Raw genomic sequence first — 24,734 nt, 5'->3', positions numbered from 1 at the left:
AGCACAGTGCTGTCATGGAGTAAATGCTCAGGAAATGTTAGCTAGCACTATAGTCACTTCTGCAGACCAGCAGTATCACTTCTAGGTATATAGTCTAGCAGCATTCTCACATATGCACATAAAGAGACTTATAGAAGATGGTGCTGCACTGCTTGTTGTAATGGTGAAAAGTTAGGAACATGATGAATAGCCTTTAACAGAAGAGTAGCTAAGTAGGTTGCACAGGGAGGGAGGGAGTGAGCTGCGAGCATGGATAATCTCTAGTGAGAAAACAACTTGGGGATTGAATGGTGGCATCTCTCGTTTATACCAAGTATAAGAACATACAAAGCAATGCTGATAATCATTAGTGGATAGATGTGTGTACAAAGATAAAATGTATGGGAGTGAAAAGACCAAACTGAGCAGAGGTTCCTTCTGGATGTCAGGGTGGGGAATGGATTTGGAGTGGGGTAGCCAGGGGCTTCACATTTATCTGAAATGCTTTATTTCTTAAAAAAACAAAAACAAAAACACCTGAAGCCGATATGGTGGCATGCTGTTAAAGTCAGATTTTAGGGTGGTCTTCCCAAGGTTTCATGGCATTATTTTTTATGCTTTTCTTATTTATTTTTCTTATTTTCTTATTTGGTGCTCTCTTAGCTTAGGACTACCACATTACCACCTGTGAACCTGGCTGAGTGGGCGTTGCACCTGGCAGCGAGGACTTTCATTTTAATGTAATTCCTATTCTGAAATCTGCACTGTTGTTCCTGGACAGCCAAGTTGCCATGTCACCAAATGCAAATGTGTTTATAATCTTTATGATAAACATTTTCCTTTATATGTATGAGTTTTCGAGAGAGACCTGGAAAATTATTTTGGTTGTTGCCTTTCCTAGACTGTAGCCAGTATTCCCAGGTTGTTTCCAGCACCACCTTCAGTACTGATACCTGTTTTCAAGGGGGTGGAATAGCTTCTGTAGCGTTTCCTTGGTGGGTGGGGCTGGCTGGAAGGTGGGAGATTGAGTTCCTGATCCACCTCTGCTACCAGCTCTCTGTGGTGAGTTGCTCAGGCTCTGAGCCTCAGGATATTCATCTGTGAACTAGGAGGTTGGACTGATGACTTCCAGCAACCCTCCCACTATGTCATTCTGTGATTCTGTGAGGTGGTGTAAGGGTTGTGAGCCATGGGCATAAACAGACAGCAGAGAGACTTGGGGTACCCTACTCTGCCAAGAGGAAGCACACCTGCACGCTGCCGTGGGGTCAAAATAGGGAAACTTCTTAGGCTGATAGCTGCTCACAGCCTGGCGTGGACTTAAGCAGAACTCTCTGAATGATCCTCATTACATTTATGATGGAAACACCTAACCAGCAAGGAACTTCCATGGGTTTGTGCTGTCTCTGAGGCATTTTTTTTTCCATCCAGAAAATGCCCCTGTTTCTTATAAGGGAGTTGGTCAGCCAGGAGGTGCTGTCAGACCCTATTCTGTGGAGTCTTCTGCTTCAGCCCTATTTCCAAGCAGTTTCTTTCCAGTCAGTAGAAGAGGGCAAGTTAGAGGCCACTAAGCCTGACAGGCAGTAGGAGAAGTGGCTTCCATACTCTCAGGGTGCAGCATAGAGGCTGGTGACCCATGGGAGCAGATGGCTCATTTCCACCATCACCAGATTGGCCCAGAGGTCTAACTTGGCTCCTCATGCCACACTGGACAGAGTCATCCAGCTGGAGGTCCCCAGCAGCTCAGCCTGACTTTTCCTAGCTGGGCATAGTGCATTTTCTAGAGCTGAGATCCCTCAGCTGAGAGGAGGGGATGGAGATGAGTAGGGGCCGGCCACCAGTCCTCTCCCGTTCGCCTCACAGGGAGTCCACCTGAAGGACCATCTTGAGGATGCCCAGAGGGGCAGAGTCAGAATCTGGACGCTGGTCATGTGTCTTGAGTTCAGGCTTTGTGCCCTGATTTGCCACTGAGCCACCAGGACACCAGGACCCCTTGCTACAGACTGATCACAGCTTTGGTCACCAGTGCTGAGAACCAGCTATCAGGGGCTCCCTCCAGTGGCCATTTTTTGACAACTAAAGGAAGCCCTGTTGTTCACAGTGAAGGTTCTCAGCATGAAGTCCCTTGTGCTTCTTATATGAAAAACACTAGGACAGTATCTATCAAATGTAAAATGACTAAGCAATTCTGCTTCTAGAAATGTATCATTTATTCACTCAGCTAAAATTTCTGGAGTACTTACTATGTGCCAGGCACTTTTTGAAGCACTTGGGACGTATCAGTGTACCAACAGAAACACAAATCTCTGTCTTTGAAGAGCTGACAGTCTGCCGGGGGTGGGAGAGATAGATATACTAAACATAAGAAATCAGTCATTTCTAGATTTGCTTATTTAAAACAACATGGATGAACCTAGAGGACATTATGCTAAGTGAAATAAGCCAGACACAGAAAGAAAAATACTGCATGATCTCATTTATATGTGGAACCTAACAAAGTCAAATTCATAGAAGCAGAAAGTAGAGCAGTGATTACCAGGAGTGGGGTGGGGGCAGGCTGAAAAATGGGGAGATGTTGGTCAAAGGGTACATATTTTTAGTTCTAAGATGAATTAGTTCTGGGGACCTAATGTACAGCATGGTGACTATAATTAATAGTAGTGTATTGTGTACTGAAAATTTGCTATGAAAGTAGATCTCAGATGCTCATACCACACATACAAAAAAAGGTAATTATTGGATATGTTAATTAGCTTGACTGTAGTAATCATTTCACTGTGTACATGTATATCAAAACATCATGTTGGGGCTTCCCTGGTGGCGCAATTGTTGAGAGTCCACCTGCCGATGCAGGGGACACGGGTTCGGGCCCCGGTCTGGGAAGATCCCACATGCCGTGAAGCAGCTGGGCCCGTGAGCCATGGCCGCTGAGCCTGCACATCCAGAGCCTGTGCTCCGCAACGGGAGAGGCCACAACAGTGAGAGGCCCGCGTACCGCAAAAAAAAAACAAAAACATCATGTTGTACACCTTAAATATATATAATTTTTCTTAAAACCAAAATAGGTAACTTGTAGAGCTCCACTGTCCAATACAGTAGCCACTACTCACATGTGGCTACTGAAATCAGTAAAACAAAATTTGTTTTTTGGCTGTGCTACACGGCATGCGGGATCCTAATTCCCCAACCAGGGATCGAACTCGTGCCCACTGCAGTGGAAGTGCGGAGTCTTAACCACTGGACCACCAGGGAAGTCCCCTGAAATCAGTAAAATTAAATAAAATTAAAATTTCACTTCCTTGGTCCCACCAGTCACATTTTAAGTGTTCAATAGCTTTATGTGGCTTGCAGCACAAACACAGAACATTTTCATCATTACAGCAAGTTCTATTAGACAACACTGCTCTAGGGTATGTTCTATGAAAGAAAAGTAGAGCAAGATTTTAAAAAAGAGTGGTGTGAGGGTGGGGAGGGGATTGCAGTTTTACATGAGGTGATAGAGATACGCCTAATTTAGAAGCTTTTGAACAAAGACTTGAGGGAGGTGAGCCATGGAAATACCTGGGAGAAGAGTGTCCCAGGCAGAGGGGACAGACAATGCAGAGGCAGGAATGTGCCCATTTGGTGGGAATGGAGTGAGCAGGAGGGAAAGAGGAGGAAAGAAGTAATGGGACAGATCACATAGAGCTCATACATCACTGTGTTCTCGTACACAAAGATGTAAGTGCAAAGATGTTTTGCAGCATTTTTTGTAGCAGCAATAAATTGGAGGTGGCACACCTGATTATCAGTGGGGAATGGTAATGCTTTGTGTAGTGGTTGGGAAGGATGAGGGTCAATGCATCCTGGAGGCATGGGCTGCACTGAGAGGGCCATTACCCTGTTGGACTGGAGCTCCTGGGAGTCAGGTTTGAGGTGGCCCTAGGGGTGCCTGTGCTCACTCTGTTCTCAGTCTCCTCTGCAGTAAGAGGCAGAGGCCAGAGGACTGCTGAGACCCCCTCAAACCCTAAAGTTACCCAGTTGGGGAGTGGGGAGGGAATCATCCGGATGCTGAGATCACGCCCCATGGATTACCTGGAAGAGCCAGGACGTCCAGGCACGGGTGGGGAATTATAGGCTTGATATGGAAGAGGCAGGGTGGCTTCTCTGACTGTCCTCCCTGCTTTCCCCCTCACCCCACCCCCACCCCACAATATGTTTCCCTGGCAGCGAATGGTCAAGAACCTGGAGAAGGAGCTGGCACTGCTCAAGCAGGAACTAGCCATCCATGACAGCCTGGTAAGGGGCTAGAGGTGGTGGTGGGGCATGGTTGCCAGAATGCCAGAGGGACTAGGGTCAGGGTACCAGGTGGGCAGAAGGGCTAGGTTGGGAGGGGGCAAAGGGTCAGGGCAGGGATGCTGGATGAGCAGAGCCAGTTCGGTGGGCAGAGGGACTGGGTGGACAGGGGGCCAGATGCGTCAGGGGCCGAGTAGAGAGACTCCGGGGTGGGGCAGAAGTGCTGGGGGACCAGAAATGTCTGGTAGGCAGGGACGCTGGACAAACAAGAAGATGTGGACAGGGGTGTCAGATGGTCAGGCAGTAGGTGGGGGGATGAGGGGCAGGGGCCAGAGGCCTGGCAGGGGTACAGGGGCAGACAGCATGATGGGTCAAGGTCAGGAGAGGTGGCCCCTGACCAAGGCTGGATGGTCGGGTGGGGACAGCAGCAGGGAGCCATGAAGGTAGGGGGTGGGGGCAGGAGTCCTCCAGTAGCCTGTCTGAGCTAATGCTCATGGTCCAGAGGAGCCTCAAGGCAGAGGCTGCCCCCTCCCTCCTGTGGCCCTCATCCTACAGAGTCTGCTGAGACTCAGTCAGCAGAACCCCCTTGTTTGGAGTAGCAGGCCCCCTGTTGGGCAGCCTTTCCTTCCCCGCCCTACCTGGTTGTCCCTTGATGACCTGAACACCTGGCCTGTGAGTCAGGCCCTCCTTGCCAGGACGTGGTGATGAAGGGAATGGAGCTGGCTTGGGCAGCCAGGGTCTGTGCCCAACCTCCCCACTATGGTTCTCAGAATGGTCCCTGCCACCCCGCTTGGGCTTGGGTGCTTGGAGCTTAACCACATGTTCCTTTTCCTCCTCCAAGGCCAACCGTACCCTTGTTAACTATGACCCCATGGATGAAATTCAAATTGCCGAGATCAACTCCCAGGTGCGGAGGTACCTGGAGGGAACGCTGGACGAGATTGATGTAAGGAGCCCCTCAGGACCACCGTGTCCAGCTGGCCCGGGCCTCCATCTCCTGGCCACACCCCGATGCGTGCTGTGCTAGCCTTGGAGCCTCACACTGAGAGGGTACAGGGGGTGTAGGGTAGGTGGTGCTGGACTCCCGGCCTCAGGGCCCTTTAGCCCACCTCAGGGCCTTGGCATCCATGTTTAGGGTTGCAGGGCTGTGGGTGACCCACAGAGTGGCTGACAGCCTTAAACAGCCTTGAATACACAGGAGGTGGTCCATCGCTGGGGGCACAAGTGTGGACCCTGGAGCTAGGCTACCCTGGATCGAATCTCAGCTCAGCTGTCTCCTTGCTGAGTGACCTCAGGAAAATGCTCAAGCTTGTGTACTCTGGTGGCCTCACCTGTACGGTGTGGTGGGGAGGGAAACCGAGCTGGGATGAACTGAGATGCAGCACCTCAGGGGCTTCACTGTGCCAGGCAGAGTGAGGGCATTAAAGGATGATGGTCATGCTGGTTGTCTACAAGGCAGACCCCCCAGGGCCCATGCTGGAGTGGGCCAAGGAGGAAGAGACAGCAGCCACACAGGGAAAGATGCATTGTTTTTATAGCACAGGCTGGCAGACCTCTCATCAGGGAGCTCATGGGCAGAACCTCGCCCGACCTGTTACTGTGAGCAGCTGCCAGAGGCAAGCCTGGGACAACTGAGAGGCAGGCTGCTCTGGTCTTCCTAGTAAGGGCAGCCCCAGACTGACCAAGGCGTCGCGGGTAATGCTGGTGGGCTATAGGCCCAAGAGGGAGGCTGATGGCCTTCCTCCAGCCACAGGTGAGTGTGTCTGTGCCCACACAGAAAGGTTCGTAATGGAACCTTTTGGAAGCAGGAGAGAGCTGAGGACAATAAATTGTATTTAAATGTTTTCTTAGTATTCTCAAGAACTAGAGTCATTTTAATTTTATAGAGGTCTTCACTCAGAAAAGGTGATTATTATAGTCGTGGTAAATAGTTTTAAAACTACTAATCAGGTGTTTCTCTGTTCTTGAGGAGGGCTGGCCTGCCACTTTCCTGAGAGGGTGCTGGCAGATGTCCAATTCTTTTTTTTTTTTTTTAAACTTTTCGCTGCGTTGGGTCTTTGTCGCTGCGCACAGGCTTTCTCTAGTTGCAGTGAGCGGGGGCTACTCTTCGTCATGGTGTGCGGGCTTCTCATTGCGGTGGCTTCTCTTGTTGAGGAGCACGGGCTCTAGGCGCATGGGCTTCAGCAGTTGTGGCTCGCAGGCTCTAGAGCGCAGGCTCAGTAGTTGTGGCACATGGGCTTCAATAGTTGTGGCTCGCAGGCTCTAGAGTGCAGGCTCAGTAGTTGTGGCGCACAGGCCTAGTTGCTCTGTGGCCTGTGGGATCTTCCCAGACCAGGGATCAAACCCGTGTCCCCTGCATTGGCAGGCGGATTCTTAACCACTGTGCTACCAAGGAAGTCCCAGATGTCCCATTCTTGAGACAGATGGTCCACGGGTTAGCCAAGGGGTCCTGGTTTCTCTACTAACACAGACAAAGCCTTGGTCCCGTGGTGCCCTTGGTCTAACCTCTGCCTTGTTCTCTTCCCTCCAGATAATCAACCTCAGACAGATCCAGGAGGTGTTCAACCAGTTCCGGGTGGTTCTGAGGTAAGGGGCCCACCCCATCCGCCCCACTGCTACGTCAGGCTGCCATTTTCATTTCCCATGGTATGGATGCCGGTCTCCAAGTGCACTGCCTTCTCTCTGGTGTGTGAGGAGCCAGATCAGAGGCCTCTGGGTATGGCAGGCCCTGGGTGTCCCCGACAGCCTCTGCCCCTGAGCTCTTATATCCTCCTGCCCTGCCCTTCCCCTGGGGGAAGTGGGGAGGACAACCCTCCATTCAAGGGCTACTCAGAGACGAGGCGGTCCCTGGTTTCCTGAGTTTATTAATTGGACAGGAGGTCCTTGTGGAGTGCCAGCCCTGAAGATGGCCGGAGCAGGACACTTTGATACTCCCCACACCCGCCTCCCCACCTCAGGAGGGATTTGTGGTTTATTTGGGTACAGACATACCTGTAGCCTGACTGCCTGATGCTGGATGGTATCACAGAAGCTGGGTATGTGATTTTGAAGGGCCTGTTAGAGACAGACAGGTGGGGAAGCATGGTGCCGAGGTAGGCTTACAGTCCTTGTTAAAGGTCATCTTAGAGCAGTTGTGCTTGGCACATAAGATGGCCCCTGCAGATTTGGGGGCTGGACAATGGGTACACACACTGGGGAGTGGAGAGCAGGGGAATGAGCGTTTTTGGTCTGATCTGGTTCATGATGAGGATGTGGCTCTGCCGCAGGGGCCACACACAAACGACTTCTAACTCCAGTAGTTGGTGCTTGCCCAGTGGGTTCAGCATGGCCCCAGCTGTGATGGGTTCTTTCACTCTCTCTCCCAAGCCAACAGGAACAGGAAGTGGAATCCACTTTGCGCAGGAAGTACACCCTCATAGACAAGAATGACTTCGAAGCCATCTCTGCTGTCCAGAAGGTAAGCACAATTGCCTCTTGTCGACAAGACTCACATCAGATTTTTCCATCCCCAGATCTTTCCAGAGACAGTGAGTGTCTTGCATTAAAGCAGATCTAGGGTTGCGACAGATAAAGGTAACACCAGCATGAGCATGGGGTGACCCAGGCAGGAGTAAACCGCATATGAGTTCAAAATGTTCTCCATAAAATGGAGATGTGGCTAGTAGTAAACAAGACCAATTCCCAGAGTTAGGTTGGAAACGGGCCCCAAGAGCCTCAGCGTATGGAATGAGACACCAGACCATGAGAGGAGTTGATGTAGGAAGTGGACATTGGGTGGGGTGGTCAAAGACAGCTCTGCTGGGGACAGCCTGAAGTGACATCAGCAGGAGCCACATCTCGGTGTGTGGGATGAACATGTCCACCTTTGGTCCATATACACCTGGTTCCCCAGGGAGCCTGAACCCTTAATCTAACCATAGACCTGCAACTGGCCTCTGTCCAGGTAGGGCTCGTGGATGATGACGGCCACCTAGTGGGCGAGCCTGACGGACAAGGCTTCGGACTCGGAGTCGCCCCTTTCTCTACCAGACCCGGGAAGAAATCCAAGTCCAAGAAGATGTTCAAAGAGCAGCTCGGGTGAGTGACCTTCCTGCTGCTCCAGCTGATCAGCACCTGGCCCTCCTTGGCTGGTGAAAGGGAGGACATGAGCTGTCCCTCCCTTCCCCCGGTATCTTAGTTATGGGGTAGTCACAATGGAGACCTCTCCTGCCAATACTAGCAGCATCTGTGGGGCCCAGGCTGGGGCTGGTCACCTGTCATCCTCACAGCAGTTCCACAAGGTGGGAGTTCATGTCTCCATTTTAACTAATGAGGAAACCAAGGCTCAGAGAGGGGAATTCATTCCAAGGTCACATTGCTAAGGTGTGGTAGAGTGGAAGTGAGAAGCCAGGCTGGCACTCGCCCTCTGGTACTTCATGTGGAAACCCAGCTCCCACCACCAGGTTCCTTCTGTGACCCGGCTAATTGGCACGCATATCACCTAAAAACTCCAGCTCACCTTTCAGGCAAGACTCGTTTGTAGATGCAGGGTGTCAAGTTCCCTTAATGAACCAGCCTCCCTGGGAAGTGCTGTGTCGTGGTGGACAAAGCACACGTTCTGGAGGTAATGCCTGGGCTCACCTCCCTGCTCAGTAGTTCTTTCACCCACGGGGGTCACCCCAGTGAGGTGTAAGAGCCTCTCTGCCTCTGTTTCCTCATCCCTAAAATGGGTATAATAACAATAATAGCATCAGTCACCGGGGTGGTTTTGAGGATAAGTGAGTAAGTGCAATTCCTGTCCCTGGAAGACCTCAATACAAATATGTTGTTACCATTATCACTTGTAAAAGGACACGGGCCAGAGCTGATTGTAGAAAACTGTCACATGCAGTATTGGAGTCGGGTAGGAGGATGCCCTGGCCTCCTCCTGCCTCTTCAGGAAGGGAGGTCACACCCCCACCCTCTCTGTTCTGCCGTTGGGTAATTAGTGCAGTAACAAATGGATCGAGGCTTGGTTCCCCCAAGCCACACCTGTTGCAAGAAGAAAAAAAGAGAAGGAAACAGTGGAAGGAGCCATGTATATCCTCCCTTTAGTTCAGTCCTGCTCACATGTACCTCTCTGGGAGGGAGGACCCCGGGTGCCATCAGTTGGAGAGGGAGGATGGCTACTTTCCGGGGAGCTGGTGTGGGCACTGACAGAGGTGGGAGAGCAAGTTGGGGACTGATCAGAGCAGCGGGTCAGACGTGTCTCTCTTTACTGTTGGTCTGCAGACAGACGCACCCTGGGTGGGGGCTCTGCTACTCCTTCCCAGGGATGCCTGTGTGACTAATACCTCAGCAGCCATGATGCTCCTTAGAGCCTGTGGCCCACCCCAAATGTCCATATGCTTCCAAACTGGAGACTGCCCATTTTTCCCAGGTGTCTCCTGCTGAGACTGCTGGAAGGAGGACTTCTTGTTCTGACAAAAGGGAGAGAAATTCTCTCCTCTTCCTCCCCATCTGCATGGCTTAGGGTTGTACTCTTTGCCCTTTGGCCTGGGTTTATGTTCAAGATAGGAGCTGAGTGGGCTGGGGCTTCTGGTGTATGAGTGCTGAGCAAGATTACTCCCCTCAGCATCAGAGACACTGAGCCTTGGGTCTCCCTGCCTTCTCCTTCCAGCTCCTTGGCAAGAAAGGAGGGTGCCAGCAGCCCTGTGAGTGGCAAGGAGTTGGATGCTTCCACCTCCAAGACCCAGTTGACCCCATCCTCCAAGGATGGAGATGTCAAAGACATGCTTCTGCAGGACCGGGAGACCTCCAGTATTGAGCCCCTTGCCTCGGAATCCCCAAAGGAGGAATTACGCCCACCCAGGTGACCATCTAACAGTAACTCCTGCACCAGATCATACAAAATCAGCATATGACAAGGAAAGAGCACCTGCAGATAGAAGAGAAATAAAATGGGAGTAATAGGCAAAGACTAGGAGCACAGTCCAAAAAAGAAGAAATATGATGGCTTATACACGTGCAAAATGGTTCAACCTCAGGAGTCATCCAAGATACACAATTATACACGGAATCATTTTAGACCCTCCAAATAGCAATTATTTGAATAATTAAATTTGCATATTTTGAATAAGTAATATATTCAAAAGATACAAAATTCTCAGGTATGAGACCATTCCTCCAGCCACCCAGTTCCTCTCTGTGGTGAGTCAGTGATTGAGTTTTTAGGAATCTATCCTGAGGAAGTAATTAGAGATGTAGACAAAGATTTATACAAAAAGATTGTGTCATTAATTTAAAAAGCAAAAGAAAAAAATTTTGGTAACACCTTCAATAGTTGACATTAGGGAAAGGGCACTAAGTGAATCATTTTCTCTGCCCTTGAAATGTACAAAGATGTACATGAAGAATTTTTCCCCAGCCTGTGAACACTTCCAAACATTCAGAGAAGTTGGAAGAATTGTATAGTGAACACCCTCTTGATTCTACCATTAATGTTACCATAGTAACACTTCATCTTATATCTTATTAACTAGAGTTCTCAAAGAGTTTTTAATAGCATGAAAGAATGCTTCTGTGAAAAAAGTAAGATGTAAAATTATACATATTGCATGACTCCAAATATTAAAACAGTTATCAAAGAAATGAAGGAGATACACCAAAGTGTGGTTGCCAATAGGTAATGAGTGGTATTTGGGGTTTTTTTGTGTGTAACTTTTCCTTACTTTCCTCATTTTCTGCAATAGTCACGTGCCCTTGTGTGCTCAGTAAAACAGAGACGAGAGAATGATTCCTACACAGTTTAGCTCCCATCTGGGGTAGGTGGTGCCCAGGAATTCTGACCTGCTTACGGAAGCCCCAGGGAAGAAAGGTGAAGTGCCTGGTGGCTCCAAGACAGCTGCACCATTTCTCCCTCCTCCTTCCCCTCCATCTTCAGGCCCAGCACCCCACCCGCCAAGCCTGTGGCCTTTGAGGACTTTAAGAACGAACGGGGTAGTGAGATCAACCGCATCTTCAAAGAAAACAAATCCATTTTGAACGAGCGGAGGAAAAGGGCCAGCGAGACCACACAGCGCATCAATGCCATCAAGCGGGAGATCGACATGACCAAGGAGGCACTAAATTTCCACAAGTCACTACGAGAGAAGCAAGGTAAAGGTGATGGGAAGATAGTTGGGGGACAGTGGGATCTGAGTCATCCTGCTCGGGATGGGGCAGCCTTGGGCACTGGAGGACTGAGTTGGAAGGGGGCCAGCAGGGGATGTTGGGGTGCAGGCTTCATCCCTGGGTCATCACTTGGCTCTAGTCAGCCCTGGGGAACCACAGAGTCCTTCCCTGTCAGCTAGCTTCTGCCTGCACGTCCCCTTTCTTGCATTATCTCAGATCTAAGGGCTGGACCTTCCATCTGATATGTGCTTCTGCCCATGGAGGGACAGAATGTTGGTCTTGTAGACACTTCCCCAGGGAGATGGGTGGCTGGCGACCGCCACAAGGTCCATGGGTCCTGGTGTTGTCTCCTCACTGACCACAGTGGTCTGATTGGGGTAGGGGTGCTGGTCAAGACATGAGAAGCTGAGGAGGGAATGAGAATGTGGATACCAGGGGCCAAGTGATTCACTGTCACTAAGACCATTCCTCATGCCAACCCCGCAACAAACTGGCCTAGCAAAGTCTTGTCTCTTAAGGCAGGTGGTGTGGGAAGCCCTCAGGCTCAACGAGCAGGGACCCCTGTGTGGGGAGTGGGGAGAGTGCTCACCCGGTTACCCTGACCTGGTGCCCTTGTCCCAGTGGCAGACACTGCCCATACCTTCAATGGGCACCAAGAACCCTCAAGCTTGAGTAAGCAGAGGACTCATTTGGAAGGGCTGGTCAAGTACAGATTCCTAGGCTGCAATCAGTGGCTCTGACTCAGGAAATCTGGAGCAGGGCCCAGAACCTGCATTTTAATGAGTAACCATCCCAACACTGAGGCTGGTGGTTCAGAGGCCATACTCTTGTTCACAGGCAGGGCACACCACCGGTTACTGGGCTTTCCCTTGCTAAATCACAACCCTATGCTAGGCCAGCCTTCTTGAATGATCTCACTGATCACCTGGGCATCTCCAGGTGGCACTTGGTTTTCTGCAGGTCAGGGGGATCATCTCACTCACAGAGGTTGCATTTTACTCACTTATTTCTCAGAGGGCAACTTTATTTCCAAATTCTTGGGGCTACTTTGCTCATACCCTATGGACCAAGCGTTAACACACTGTTCCAGAGGGGAAGGTGGGTGATGATGGCTCCAGACATGCCCCCACCCAGAACCTCTAGAGTGAAGGCCTTGCAGGACGAACAAGCACTTCTTTGTGCCTTCTACCTACACCTTTTTTTTTTTTTAATATTTATTTATTTGGCCACACCAGTTTTTAGCTGTGGCAGGTGGGCTCCTTAGTTGCAGCTCCAGGGCTCCTTAGTTGTGGCACGTGGGCTCCTTAGTTGTGGCATGCGAACTCTTAGTTGCAGCACGCATTTGGGATCTAGTTCCCTGACCAGGGATGGAACCCGGGTCCCCTGCATTGGGAACGTGGAGTCTTAACCACTGTGCCACCAGGGAAGTCCCCCCACACCTCCTTTGAATATGCAACCCCTTATTATATATTTACATATTTTAAATAATATATATGCTGATATATCACTTACTCCTCAATATACCTGAAAATGGACATTTTTAAAGGATGGGTTGAAGAAGAAATAAACAATATGTTAAAATATTTAAACTTTTATCAGTATCAAAAAACATTTTTGCTCTTTCCCCCCGAAAGCAGTTGTTCTTCCCATTGGTTGTTAAAATAGCAAGTAAAATACCTTTATCTTAAGGGAACAGATCGAGTAAATTCATTTTTAAAAATATTTTCTAGGTACCTTGACTGACAGCCACTTATCAGCCCAGAACAGTCACTGAATTTGAGACATTAATTAGTCTTTTGTGAAAAAAAAAAAAAAAAGAAAAATCATCTTAAGTTCAGCTCTCATAAGTGTTTTCTGTGGAGATAATCAGAGAACCTCTGGGTAGCACAAAAGATGTTGTCACTCCCCATGTCAACAGAGTACTGTAAAGACTCTACTCTGTGACTGACGGATTTGTCTGTATCAAAGTGACCACATCAGGCCCACAGCATGCAAACCAGGTTGCTCTGCACTGAAGGTGAGGGCTACCCTGGACACCACTCCCCCCCACCCCACCACACTGCAAACACCTTGAATTGGAACCCTTGCCTCTCCATGAATGGTGTCAGTGACACTTAATGTGCCTCACTTCTCCCCTGTAAACATCAGCGGAAGTGCTAATGCTTTCCTCTGGTGCCTGGGGACTGCCTCGTGCACCCTGGCCACACACCTCAGTCACAAACAGGACTCACTCTCCAAGGGTCCTCGGGCTGGGTGTTGACACGATGCCTTTGCTGAACTTTCAAGGTGCTGTGAGCAGTAGACAGCCAGGTGAGTGGCTCCACAGATATCGTTATTTTGTCTTAACCTAACAACCTTTCAAACTGACAGACCTGAAAAGGTCCATACAAAGAGACAGTGAGTAGAGGAGATGACTAATAGCACGACTGACCCCTCTCCTCCTGGAGCCCTCTGACAGCCATCCGACAAGATGTCTGATGTTCTCTGACAAGAAGGTAGCTGGCGAATGCTGAAATCGTCAAGAAGACAATTTGAAATGTGGGTTTACATCTACTGTTATTAATAAGGAACCCTGCCCAACTGCCTTGTGGTACTAGCCAGTGGCGGCAGCTTGTTTACATAATTTATAAAAAAGGTAAACACCTGTATAATAGAGGTATTTACTGGATATCTTTGGCTAGTGGGGTTTAAGATCAAAATAATCGTGGAATGTGGGCCATCTCTACCCTTTCCTCTGCCTACCCCTCCTGTTTGTCCTAAAAATGCCAGTGTGGTCCTCTGACCTGAGCCCCCTCTCCCTGTGAGACATATCCTAGTAGCCTGGCCTTCTCATGCCTTGTCCACCTCCATGCTGCACCCCAGCCCTTCCCAGGTCCTGTCTTCATGCTTTGCCAGCACTCTCCCCTCTTTCTGACCACCTCAGGTGGGCACCTCATTCCCTAACCTCTTCCTTCCCCCTGCAGGCGAGTATGAGAACAAGGGGCTGATGATCATTGATGAGGAGGAATTCCTGCTGATCTTGAAGCTTAAAGACCTCAAGAAGCAGTACCGGACAGAGTATCAGGACCTACAGGACCTCAGGGCTGAGATCCAGTACTGCCAGCGCCTGGTGGATCAGTGTCGACATCGCCTGCTCATGGGTGTGCCGTTTGGGAAGGTTGGCTGGCCACCTGGGGTTCCAGGAGGCACAGGGCAGGGCTACCGTCTGAGTTCTAGAAGTGGCTTCAGAACTTTTCTCTGGCAGAGGCAGGGGCTGGACAGGACTTTTTTTTGGCTATGCCCTGGGCCATGCGGGATCCTAGTTCCCCTAGTTCCCGCTGCAGGGATCAAAGCCTGCAGTGGAGTCTTAACCACTGGACTGCCAGGGAAGTCCCTGGACAGGGCTTTAGATGTGTGTTTCCAGGATTCTGAGGGCAGGAGATGGAGATGGGAAAGGGTGAGGCCCTGGAGCAGGAAGTGAAGAGAGGGTGAGCTGTGACAAGCACAAGACAGACAGACACACACAGCCTTGACCTGCTTCCTCAGGGACTCCCCACCCTCACAGTGCCATCTCCCTGTCTCCCTACAGAATTTGACATCTGGTACAATGAGTCCTTCTTTGTCCCTGAGGACCTGCAGGCGGCACTGAAGCCAGGTGGCAGCATCCGGCCAGGCATGATGCCTCTCAGCAGGATTGTGTCTCTGGTGAGTGGCACAGGGCAGGGGTGGGGATGGTGATGAGCACAGGGCAGTGGGCAGTGCCCCTTGTCCTCTGTTCTCTCCACAAGCTTGGCAGTGTACCAGCTGCTCCCAGCCTCTCCTACAGCTGGCCCAGGCAGGTGGGCAGGTACAGGTCTCTCCCCTGTTATCAAGGATGAGGACAGAGAAACCACCACATGCTGCTGCACCCCTTCTTGAGTGGCTCATCTTGCCCTGGTGGTGGTTACAGGGTGTCCGTGATGACACTGGAAAACATGAGGCTGGGGGATTGTGAGCTATCCTGGGTGGAGGTCTGCAGACCCAGCGAGAGGCTGCCCTAATGCCCACCACAGGCCCTGTCAGAGTGGATCCTGACAACGTCAGGCTAAGGGACTGTGCTGTGTTGGGACTCTTGTAGGGAGAAGATGACCAGGACAGGTTCAGCCGGCTGCAGCAGACGATGCTGCCAGAGGGCCCTGATTCTGTCTCCTTCTACAATGCCAAAGTCAAGACAGAACAGAAGGTAACTTGGGGGATTCATGTCTCCAGGAAGGCAAGGCCTCAGGGACCTCATTACTAGGACACCCAGGATTACACTCCCCACTGCAGAGAGGCTGAGGAGGAATACGCCAGCCCAGGGAAATCCAGAGTCACCCAGAGTCAGTGGGTATCTTCTGCCAACTCCAGAGTCCTGGGGCTGGGCTGGAACCAATAGGGGTCCCACAGACTTCGGCCAGGCCTGGACATGGCTGGTGAGTGCTAAGACAGCCCATGTGTGAATAACATGCCAGGACAGGGCCTGGGGCTCCCCTGAGGCCACTTCCTGTTGGGGAGAACCTCTCCTGTGGAGGCCACTGTGCACAGGTGGCAGGGGACCAGAGGACCACAGGCAGCCAAGGCAAAGCTAGACATGGCCTGGTACTCTCCTCACTGAGCGGGCTGGAACAAAGGGTCTCCGCTCTGCTGAGGCTCAGCCTGGAGCCAGAACACAGAAGGCCTGTATGCTGTGCGCTTTTCTGTGCCCAGAGGCAGTTCTTATACGGCAGGTGGCAGCTGCACATGGGGTGACTGCCCAAGTGAGCTCATTGTTTCAAAAATATTTTTGTGGTACTCATTTACATTTTCAATAGGATGATACAATTGAAGCATTAAAAAGCATGAAAATACTAATACCCAGTCCCCCATCAGTCCAGCTCCCACCAGTCCCCTCTGACAAGGAACCGCTGTCACTTATTTCTAGTGTTCCTCCTGCACATTGTTCTGCATCTCGCTTTTTCCACTTAACAGTCTATCCTGAAGATCGTCCCCTTTCAACCTGTTGGTGCTGCTGTGTTCTTTTTCACAGCTGCATAGTAGTACTCCGTTGCAAGGATCTATCAGAATGCATTTAATGCATCTCATATTGAGGGATTTTAGGAGGTTCCACTTCTTTACTATGACAAACATTGCTGTGATAATTAACCTTGTACAAATGTGAATTCACGCAGGAGTGAAAGGCAAGTTTGTAGGAGTGAATTTCTTGGCCAAAAGGACATTTGTACTTTTTTTTTTTATTATTATTAATTTATTTATTTTTGGCTGTGTTGGGTTTTCGTTTCTGTGCGAGGGCTTTCTCTAGTTGTGGCAAGCGGGGGCCACTCTTCATCGCGGTGTGCGGGCCTCTCACTATCGCGGCCTCTCTTGTTGCGGAGCACAGGCTCCAGACGCGCAGGCTCAGTAGTTGTGGCTCACGGGCCTAGTTGCTACGCGGCATGTGGGATCCTCCCAGACCAGGGCTCGAACCCGTGTCCCCTGCATAGGCAGGCAGATTCTCAACCACTGCGCCACCAGGGAAGCCCGACATTTGTACTTTTGATAGATGGTGCCGAATTGCCCGCCTAGAGCTGAATCCATCACCCACCCCCCACCCCCCAGCAGCATATACAGGATGCTAGTTCCCCACAGCCTCCCCGCAAGATGCAGTATCCTGCTTTTTGGGTTTTTCCAATCTGAAAGGTGAAAAATGGTCTCTCAGTCTAGCCTTGATTTGTATTTCTCTTATTATCAGTAAAGTCAAGCTTCTTTTCATATGTTTAAGGGCCATTTTAATTTCTTTTCCTATAAACTGCCTGTTGATATTTTTGCCCATTTTTCTATTGGTTGTTGGTCTTTTTCTTATTAATTTATAGGAACTCTTGATACATTGGGGAGATTAGCTCTTTATGATATGAGTTGCAAATATTTCCCCCTATTTGTCTTTTGGCTTTACTTATGGTTTTTTTGTAGTTATTTTGCTGATTTTTATGAAATCAAGTGTATCAGTCTTCTCTTTCTTGGCTTCTGGATTTTGTGTTACAGTTAGAAAGCCCTTCTCCTGATTGAGTTCATTCTTTACATTTATAGTTAAACTGATACCTTCACTGACCTTTGATGGCTGTGAGGAGCTAAAGCCCACTCAAAGAAGCTTGAGTGAAGGGGTTTGTTAACACAGATTCTGAAGGTTCCATAGTAGCACCTCTCACCCTGCGCTGTGTACATACATCACCAGGAGTCTTGTTAGAATGCAGATTCTGATGCAGCAGGTCCAGGGTGAATCTGAGAGTCTGCACTTTTAATAAGTACCCAGATGGTGCCCATGCAGCTAGTCCAAGACCACACTTTGATTAGCAGGCCATAGAACTCATTGGTAGGAAGCAGGGCCCAGGCTCCTCTCCCTCCAGGCCTTTCTTCTTCCAGATCTGACCTTAGCTTCTCCCTGAGGTTTGATCCTTCATCTATCTGTTCTCCCCTCCCCACCTCTCAATTTCTAGCTCCAGCCTTGGCCCTGGCATGCCCTTATTTTCCAAGACTTCACAGCCCCAGTGCCCAATATCACCTGACTACTTACTTTGTGTCTCTCTGGAGGGAGAAGCCTAACTGACTCTTCTTGGATTAAGTGTGCATTCTTGGTTCAATCAGCTGTGGCTTGGGGAAGGGTCACCTGCCCATCCCAGTTGCCTGGGCCCACTCCTTCAGCAGGAGAGAGGATGGCTTTATCCAGGCATCCATTTAGCCTTATGCTGTGGCCATCAAGCTTTATTAACTCTGGCCCCTGAAGGGAAGCCCAGATCAGCCCTGGATCAAGGAAGCCCAGACCTGTAGGAGGGCAGGGCTCTATGGGAGAGAATGGAGTGGGGTCAAGTAGGCATAGGCAGCCCAGCCTCGGACATTGTTTGACTGTGACCACTATGCAGGAGCTTCCTTGTCTGACCACAGAGAGGCCTACCCCTTCTGGGCTCAGAGGAGGGGGCATATGATATGAGGCAGGGGTCCAACTTTATTCTTTTCCATGTGGATATCCAGTTTTCCCAGTACCAATTGTTGAAAAATTGATTCTTTCTCCGTTGAATTGTCTGGCACCCTTGTTGAAATTCAATTGACCACAAATGTGATTGAACTTAAGCTCTAAGAGTCCTGAATGTATAAGCTGAAATTACTTTCCTCCTGAAAGAGTTTGCACCTGCTTTTGCCATGTGGCATTACCAACCCAGGACCTTTTTAAACTCCTTCAAGAATTCCAGCCTGATAAGGGATTAATATCCAGAATATACAGAGAATTCCTAAAACTCAACAACCAGAAAACAAAATCCAATTCAAAAATGGGCAAAGGATTTGAATAGACATTTCTCCAAAGAAGATATACAGATGGACAGTAAACACATGAAAAGATGTTCAACATTACTAATCATTAGAGAAATGCAAATCAAAACTACAATGAGATACCACCTTACACGCATTAGGATGGCTACTAATAAAAAAAAAAAGAAAATAACAAGTGTTGGCAAGGATGTGGAGTAATTGGAACCCTTGTGTGCTGTTGGTGGGAATGTAAAATGGTACAGCCACTATGTGAAATAAACCAGTCACAGAAAGACAAATAACTGTATGGTTCCACTTACATGAGGTACTTAGAGTAGTCAGAAATCATAAAGATAGACTATACATAGAAAATTCTGAAGATGCTACCAGAAAACTACTAGAGTTCATCAATGAATCTGGTAAAGTTTCAGGATACAAAATTAATACACAGAAATCTGTTGCATTTCTATACAGTAAAAACAAAAGATCAGAAAGAGTAATTAAGGAAACAATCCCGTTTACCATTACAACAAAAAGAATAAAATACCTAGGAATAAACCTACCTAAGGAGGCAAAAGACCTGTACTCAGAAAATGATAAGATACTGATGAAAGAAATCAAACATGACACAAACAGATGGAGCGATATACCATGTTCTTGGATTGGAAGAGTCAATATTGTGAAAATGACTATACTACCCAAAGCATTCTACAGATTCAGTGCAATCCCTATCGAATTACCAATGGCATTTTTCACAGAATTAGAACAAAAAATTTTACAATTTGTATGGAAACACAAAAGACCCCGAATAGCCAAAGCAGTCTTGAGAAAGAAAAACGGAGCTGGAGAAATCAGGCTGCCTGACTTCAGACTATACTACAAAGCTACAGTAATCAAGACAGTATGGTACTGGCACAAAAACAGAAATATATATCAATGGAACAGTATAGAAAGCCCAGAGATAAACCCACACACATATGGTCACCTTATCTTTGATAAAGGAGGCAGGAATATAGAGTGGAGAATAAACAGCCTCTTCAATAAGTGGTGCTGGGAAAACTGGACAGGTACATGTAAAAGTATGAAATTAGAACACTCCCTAACACCATACACAAAAATAAACTCAAAATGGATTAAAAACCTAAATGTAAGGCCAGACACTATCAAACTCTTAGAGGAAAACATAGGCAGAACACTCTATGACATAAATCACAGCAAGATCCTTTTTGACCCAACTCCTAGAGAAATGGAAATAAAAACAAAAATAAACAAATGGAATCGAACGAGACTTAAAACCTTTTGCACAGCAAAGGAAACCACAAACATGACCAAAAGACAACCCTCAGAATGGGAGAAAATATTTGCAAATGAAGCAACTGACAAAGGATTAATCTCCAAGATTTACAAGCAGCCCATGCAGCTCAATAACAAAAAAACAAACAACCCAATCCAAAAATGGGCAGAAGACCTAAATAAACATTTCTCCAAAGAAGATATACAGATTGCCAACAAACACATGAAAGAATGCTCAACATCATTAATCATTAGAGAAATGCAAATCAAAACTACAATGAGATATCATCTCACACCAGTCAGAATGGCCATCATCAAAAAATCTAGAAACAATGCTAGAGAGGGTGTGGAGAAAAGGGAACCCTCTTGCACTGTTGGTGGGAATGTAAATTGATACAGCCACTATGGAGAACAGTATGGAGGTTCCTTAAAAAACTAAAAATAGAACTACCATATGATCCAGCAATCCCACTACTGGGCATATACCCTGAGAAAACCATAATTCAAAAAGAGTCATGTACCAAAATGTTCATTGCAGCTCTATTTACAATAGCCAGGACATGGAAGCAACCTATGTGTCCATCATCGGATGAATGGATAAAGAAGATGTGGCACATATATACAATGGAATATTACTCAGCCATAAAAAGAAACGAAATTGAGATATTTGTAGTGAGGTGGATGGACCTAGAGTCTGTCATACAGAGTGAAGTAAGTCAGAAAGAAAACCAAATACCGTATGCTAACACATATATATGGAATCTAAGAAAAAAAAAAGGTCGTGAAGGGGTAAGACGGGAATAAAGACACAGACCTACTAGAGAATAAGTGGTGCTGGGAAAACTGTACAGCTACATGTAAAAGAATGAAATTAGAACATTCCCTAACACCATACACAAAAATAAACTCAAAATGTATTGGAGACCTAAATGTAAGGCTGGACACTATAAAACTCTCAGAGGAAAACATAGGAAGAACATCCTTTGACATAAATTGAAGCAAGATCTTTTTTGATCCACCTCCTAGAGTAATGAAAATAAACACAAAAATAAACAAATGGGATCTAATTAAACTTAAAAGCTTTTGCACAGAAACGGAAACCATAAACAAAGCAAAAAGACAACCCTCAGAATGGGAGAAAATATTTGCAAGTCAAGCAACCAACAAGGGATTAATCTCCAAAATACACAACCAGCTCATGCAGCTCAATATCAAAAAAACAGACAACCCAATACAAAAATGGGCAGAAGATCTAAATAGACGTTTCTCCAAAGAAGACATACAGATGGCCAAAAAGCACATGAAAAGATGCTCAACATAACTAATTATTAGAGAAATGGAAGCAACCTAAATGTACATCGGCAGAGGAATGGATAAAGATGTGGTACATATATACAATGGAATACTACTCAGCCATAAAAAAGAATGAAATAATGCCATTTGCAGCAACATGGTGTGACCTAGAGATTATCATACTAAGTGAAGTAAGTCAGACAGAGAAAGACAAATATCATATGATGTCACTCATATGTGGAATCTAATTTTTTAAAATGATACAAATGAACTTATTTACAAAATAGAAACAGGCTTACAGATATTGAAAACAAACTTATGGTTGCCAAAGGGGAAATGTGGCAGGGAGGGATAAATCAGGAGCTTGGGATTAACAGACAACACTATAATATATAAGATAGATAACCAACAGAGACTTACTATTTAGCACAGGGAACTCTATTCAATATTCTGGGACAACCTATATTCTGGGATAACCTATATGTGAATAGAATCTAAAAAAGAATGAATATATGTATATGTATAATTGAATCACTTTGCTGTACACCTGAAACTAACACAACATTGTAAATCAACTACACTCCAATAAAACTTAAAAAAAATAATTTAAAAATTAAATGACTGACTTAAAAAAATCATAAAGATTGAAAGTATAGTGGTGATTTTCAGGGTCTGCAGGGAGAGGGGAACGGGGAGTTATTGTTCAAAGCATATGGAATTTCAGTTTGGGATGATGAAAAGAGTTATGGAGATAGATGATAGTGATGGTTGCACAACATTATCAATGTATTTAATACCACTAAATTGTACACTTAAACATAGTTAAGATGGAAATTTGTATGTTGTGTGTATTTTACCACAATAAAAAATTGGGGTAAAATAATTCCAGCTTCATGTGGGAGCTTCAGTTTCAGTTCAGATTCACCATGTGGGGAATCTAGGATTCACCTCCAAATTCCATGTTGGTTTTAGAATTTCTTGCTCACTGCCCTGCCCACTGATTCTGTTTCAGCTTACTTTTTCCACATGCTTTCCAAGAGGCTAGCAGTTCATTAAAAGGGTAGGATTCACGAACATCTAGTTGATTTGCAGAGGGAAGGCCCTTCGGAATACATGGGCCCCCATCCCTCTGGAGAAAGAGCCCTTTTCTTTTCTTTTTTTGAACCTACTTCTTGTCAGAAACTTTCAAGTGGGCCCTTGAAACATGCCTGTCTCCTTTTAAACATTTAAAAACAGTTTTACACACTTTCTTTAGGATGAAAGAATGAGAGGGATTGAATGGAACATTATTTCTCACAGAACTGGGGCTAGTCAAAGGGAATCCTTATCCTCAAACAGTGATATTTGCAGGAAGAATGATGGGGTGGATATAAGTGGTGTGGCTTCTGAGTCCTTGTTAGGTCCGCATGTCCTAATCAACTTCTGTTTTCTCCCCTTTTCTGTGTCTAGCACAATTATTTGAAAACCATGATGGGCCTCCAGCAGACACATAGAAAATAGGGACTCACTGACAGTGCGTTGAAGGACGAAACCCCCAGCTACTCCTGCCTATTCTAGAGGCACTGCCAAAGCACCTGCCCAGACTCCAATCCCTCTGCTCCAAGGCTGGGCGCAGCCCAGAGAACACACAATGGCCTACCTGCCAGGAGGAACAGCCTTCAAAGGACACCTTCGAATATCTTCACAGAACACTTTTGGTTTCGATTCACTGTCTTATATGCAGGGACAGGATAAAATAACTTTCTAGTTCGGCTTTCAGTGCTCATCCAAGAACTTTATTTTATTTCCTATCTGGGAGGATGTCTTCCCTATGTACAGGTGGGGTCCTAACTGAGTCTCCAGTAAGAAAGTGAAGAAGTAGCTCAGCCAGTCTCCCTCTGGCAGGCCTTTGTCCCACTGGTCAGCCTCTTTCCTTTCCTGGATGGCCATCCTGGGGATGAGCTGGGTCCGAGGAGCCCTGGTTCTCATGGGTGAGACTGTAGGTTCTCGCAGGGAATCCTCTCTGTGTTCCTGAGCCAGTGAAGGCAGGAGGTGCTTCTTCCTCAGCAACCAGGAGAGGATGCGGTGTAGGTGGAAATGACTGAAAGGCAGATTTTTACCTCAAAATAAGAAGAGGCTTAAAATGAGATCATTCCTACCATGAAGTTAGCAGTGAGAACCCCATGGTGGGAGGCTGTCTGGCAAGGAGATTGCAGAACCTGCACTAGCTGGAAGGTTGAACTAAATGGCATCTTTCCAATCAAAGACCCTATGGTTCTGTTCTTCAGCCCATCAATGAGCAGCCAGATGGGGGTTTTGTTGAAGAGAGAAAGCTGAAGGCTTTCCTTAAGGTCTCTGCCCTCTCTCCTATCCACCCCCTTTCTCCTTCACTGCCTGGCAGATACACAACGGTCCTGAAACAGCTTTCAGAGACTCCTTCTATGCCAAGGCTTCCCGGAGCAGCTTTGAAGTCCCCTGACTTCATTCCCTTGGATGACACGTGGGGGGCTGTCACTGATCAGCACTTATGGTGTACACACAGCCTTGTTGGTCAGTCCTCATGTTTCCTTTAAATGTGGCCAAACAGGCAGATATGGCCAGGCTCTGCTCATCATCCCAGCTGATGAGTTGGAGGCCCTAGAGAGTTCAGATTCTTTCCCTTCTTGGCTGCCCTTGCCCTTACCAGCACTTGTTTGGGGTTCCCGCGTCTTTGGAGCAGCTCAGGAAATAGAACATAGTAAACAGGAGTACATCATCCTGCTGGAGCCACAGGAAGCAGCCATTTGTGGTATAACCAGTCCCCCTTCCCTTCATTCCCTGTCACTGGCTAGAATGGCATGTGGCATGCTGGTCATCCCTGCACAGAATTCCTGGACAGCCAGTCCTGGGGCCTGCAGGCCAGGGCAGGCTGGGCCTCTGTCATGGCAGTTGGTCCCATGTGTCTCTAGCTCATTCGTCACCACATACGCCTCAGTCAGTTCTGGCACAAACTGAAACAAGTAATCGTCAGCGTGGGCAGAGCCACAGGAATAAGCCAAACGGTGCTCTGTAGATCACCCTCCATGCAAACTCCTCACAGGAGCAGATGCTTCCAACATGACAGGGAGCTAGGGGGCATGATATCCACTCAAATATGCCTGTTGTTCTAGAAAATAGTTCCTGCTGAGCTAATCTGACCATCACAATCACCCCTAAAGGGACTTCCAATTCCATCAATGTGACAGATAAGGTAACCTGAAAACACTCTGGCTACAAAAAGAGATACTGTCTAAAGTATAACATTCTTTTAAATGCAAAGCTAAATTTGCAGGAAAGAAAGGAAACTGCCAGGAGCTGGAGAGTTGAAAACCAGAGTGGTCAGTGTGTGAACCGGCTATGGCTGGTAGAAGGTGTGTGAGTGGACGGTTGCTTTTGAGTGTTAATGCCCACATAAGTGTGAGAAATAAGACTATGGCCCATGCCTCATAGGAAGATGGAAATGGGACCCCTTGCATAAAGGTAGCACCTGA

The 24,734-nt window shown here is 47.6% G+C and overlaps 1 protein-coding gene across 2 annotated transcripts in view; it reads left to right on the top strand.

The window, feature by feature from the left end:
- The window catches only part of KIF9 (kinesin family member 9), a gene marked incomplete at its 3' end in the record, with an annotated part of 45,878 nt that extends 22,906 nt beyond the window's left edge, over window positions 1-22,972 (top strand). Inside the window, exons 11-21 of one of the 2 annotated variants that reach the window (XM_082663653.1) lie at window positions 4,189-4,257; window positions 5,096-5,200; window positions 6,785-6,840; window positions 7,621-7,711; window positions 8,198-8,331; window positions 9,893-10,084; window positions 11,156-11,370; window positions 14,349-14,525; window positions 14,954-15,069; window positions 15,482-15,586; window positions 22,696-22,972. In XM_082663653.1, the coding sequence (XP_082519779.1) occupies window positions 4,189-4,257; window positions 5,096-5,200; window positions 6,785-6,840; window positions 7,621-7,711; window positions 8,198-8,331; window positions 9,893-10,084; window positions 11,156-11,370; window positions 14,349-14,525; window positions 14,954-15,069; window positions 15,482-15,586; window positions 22,696-22,746 (1,311 nt within the window). The remainder of the gene's footprint in view (window positions 1-4,188; window positions 4,258-5,095; window positions 5,201-6,784; window positions 6,841-7,620; window positions 7,712-8,197; window positions 8,332-9,892; window positions 10,085-11,155; window positions 11,371-14,348; window positions 14,526-14,953; window positions 15,070-15,481; window positions 15,587-22,695) is intronic. The other variant, XM_082663654.1, reaches the window with a different exon arrangement.
- Window positions 22,973-24,734: the final 1,762 nt, after the last annotated feature.

Source organism: Grampus griseus (assembly GCF_964374135.1).
Source record: "Grampus griseus genome assembly, chromosome: 10".
Classification (NCBI taxonomy): Eukaryota; Metazoa; Chordata; class Mammalia; order Artiodactyla; family Delphinidae; genus Grampus; species Grampus griseus.
This window is presented reverse-complemented; position numbering and strand designations above follow the sequence as displayed.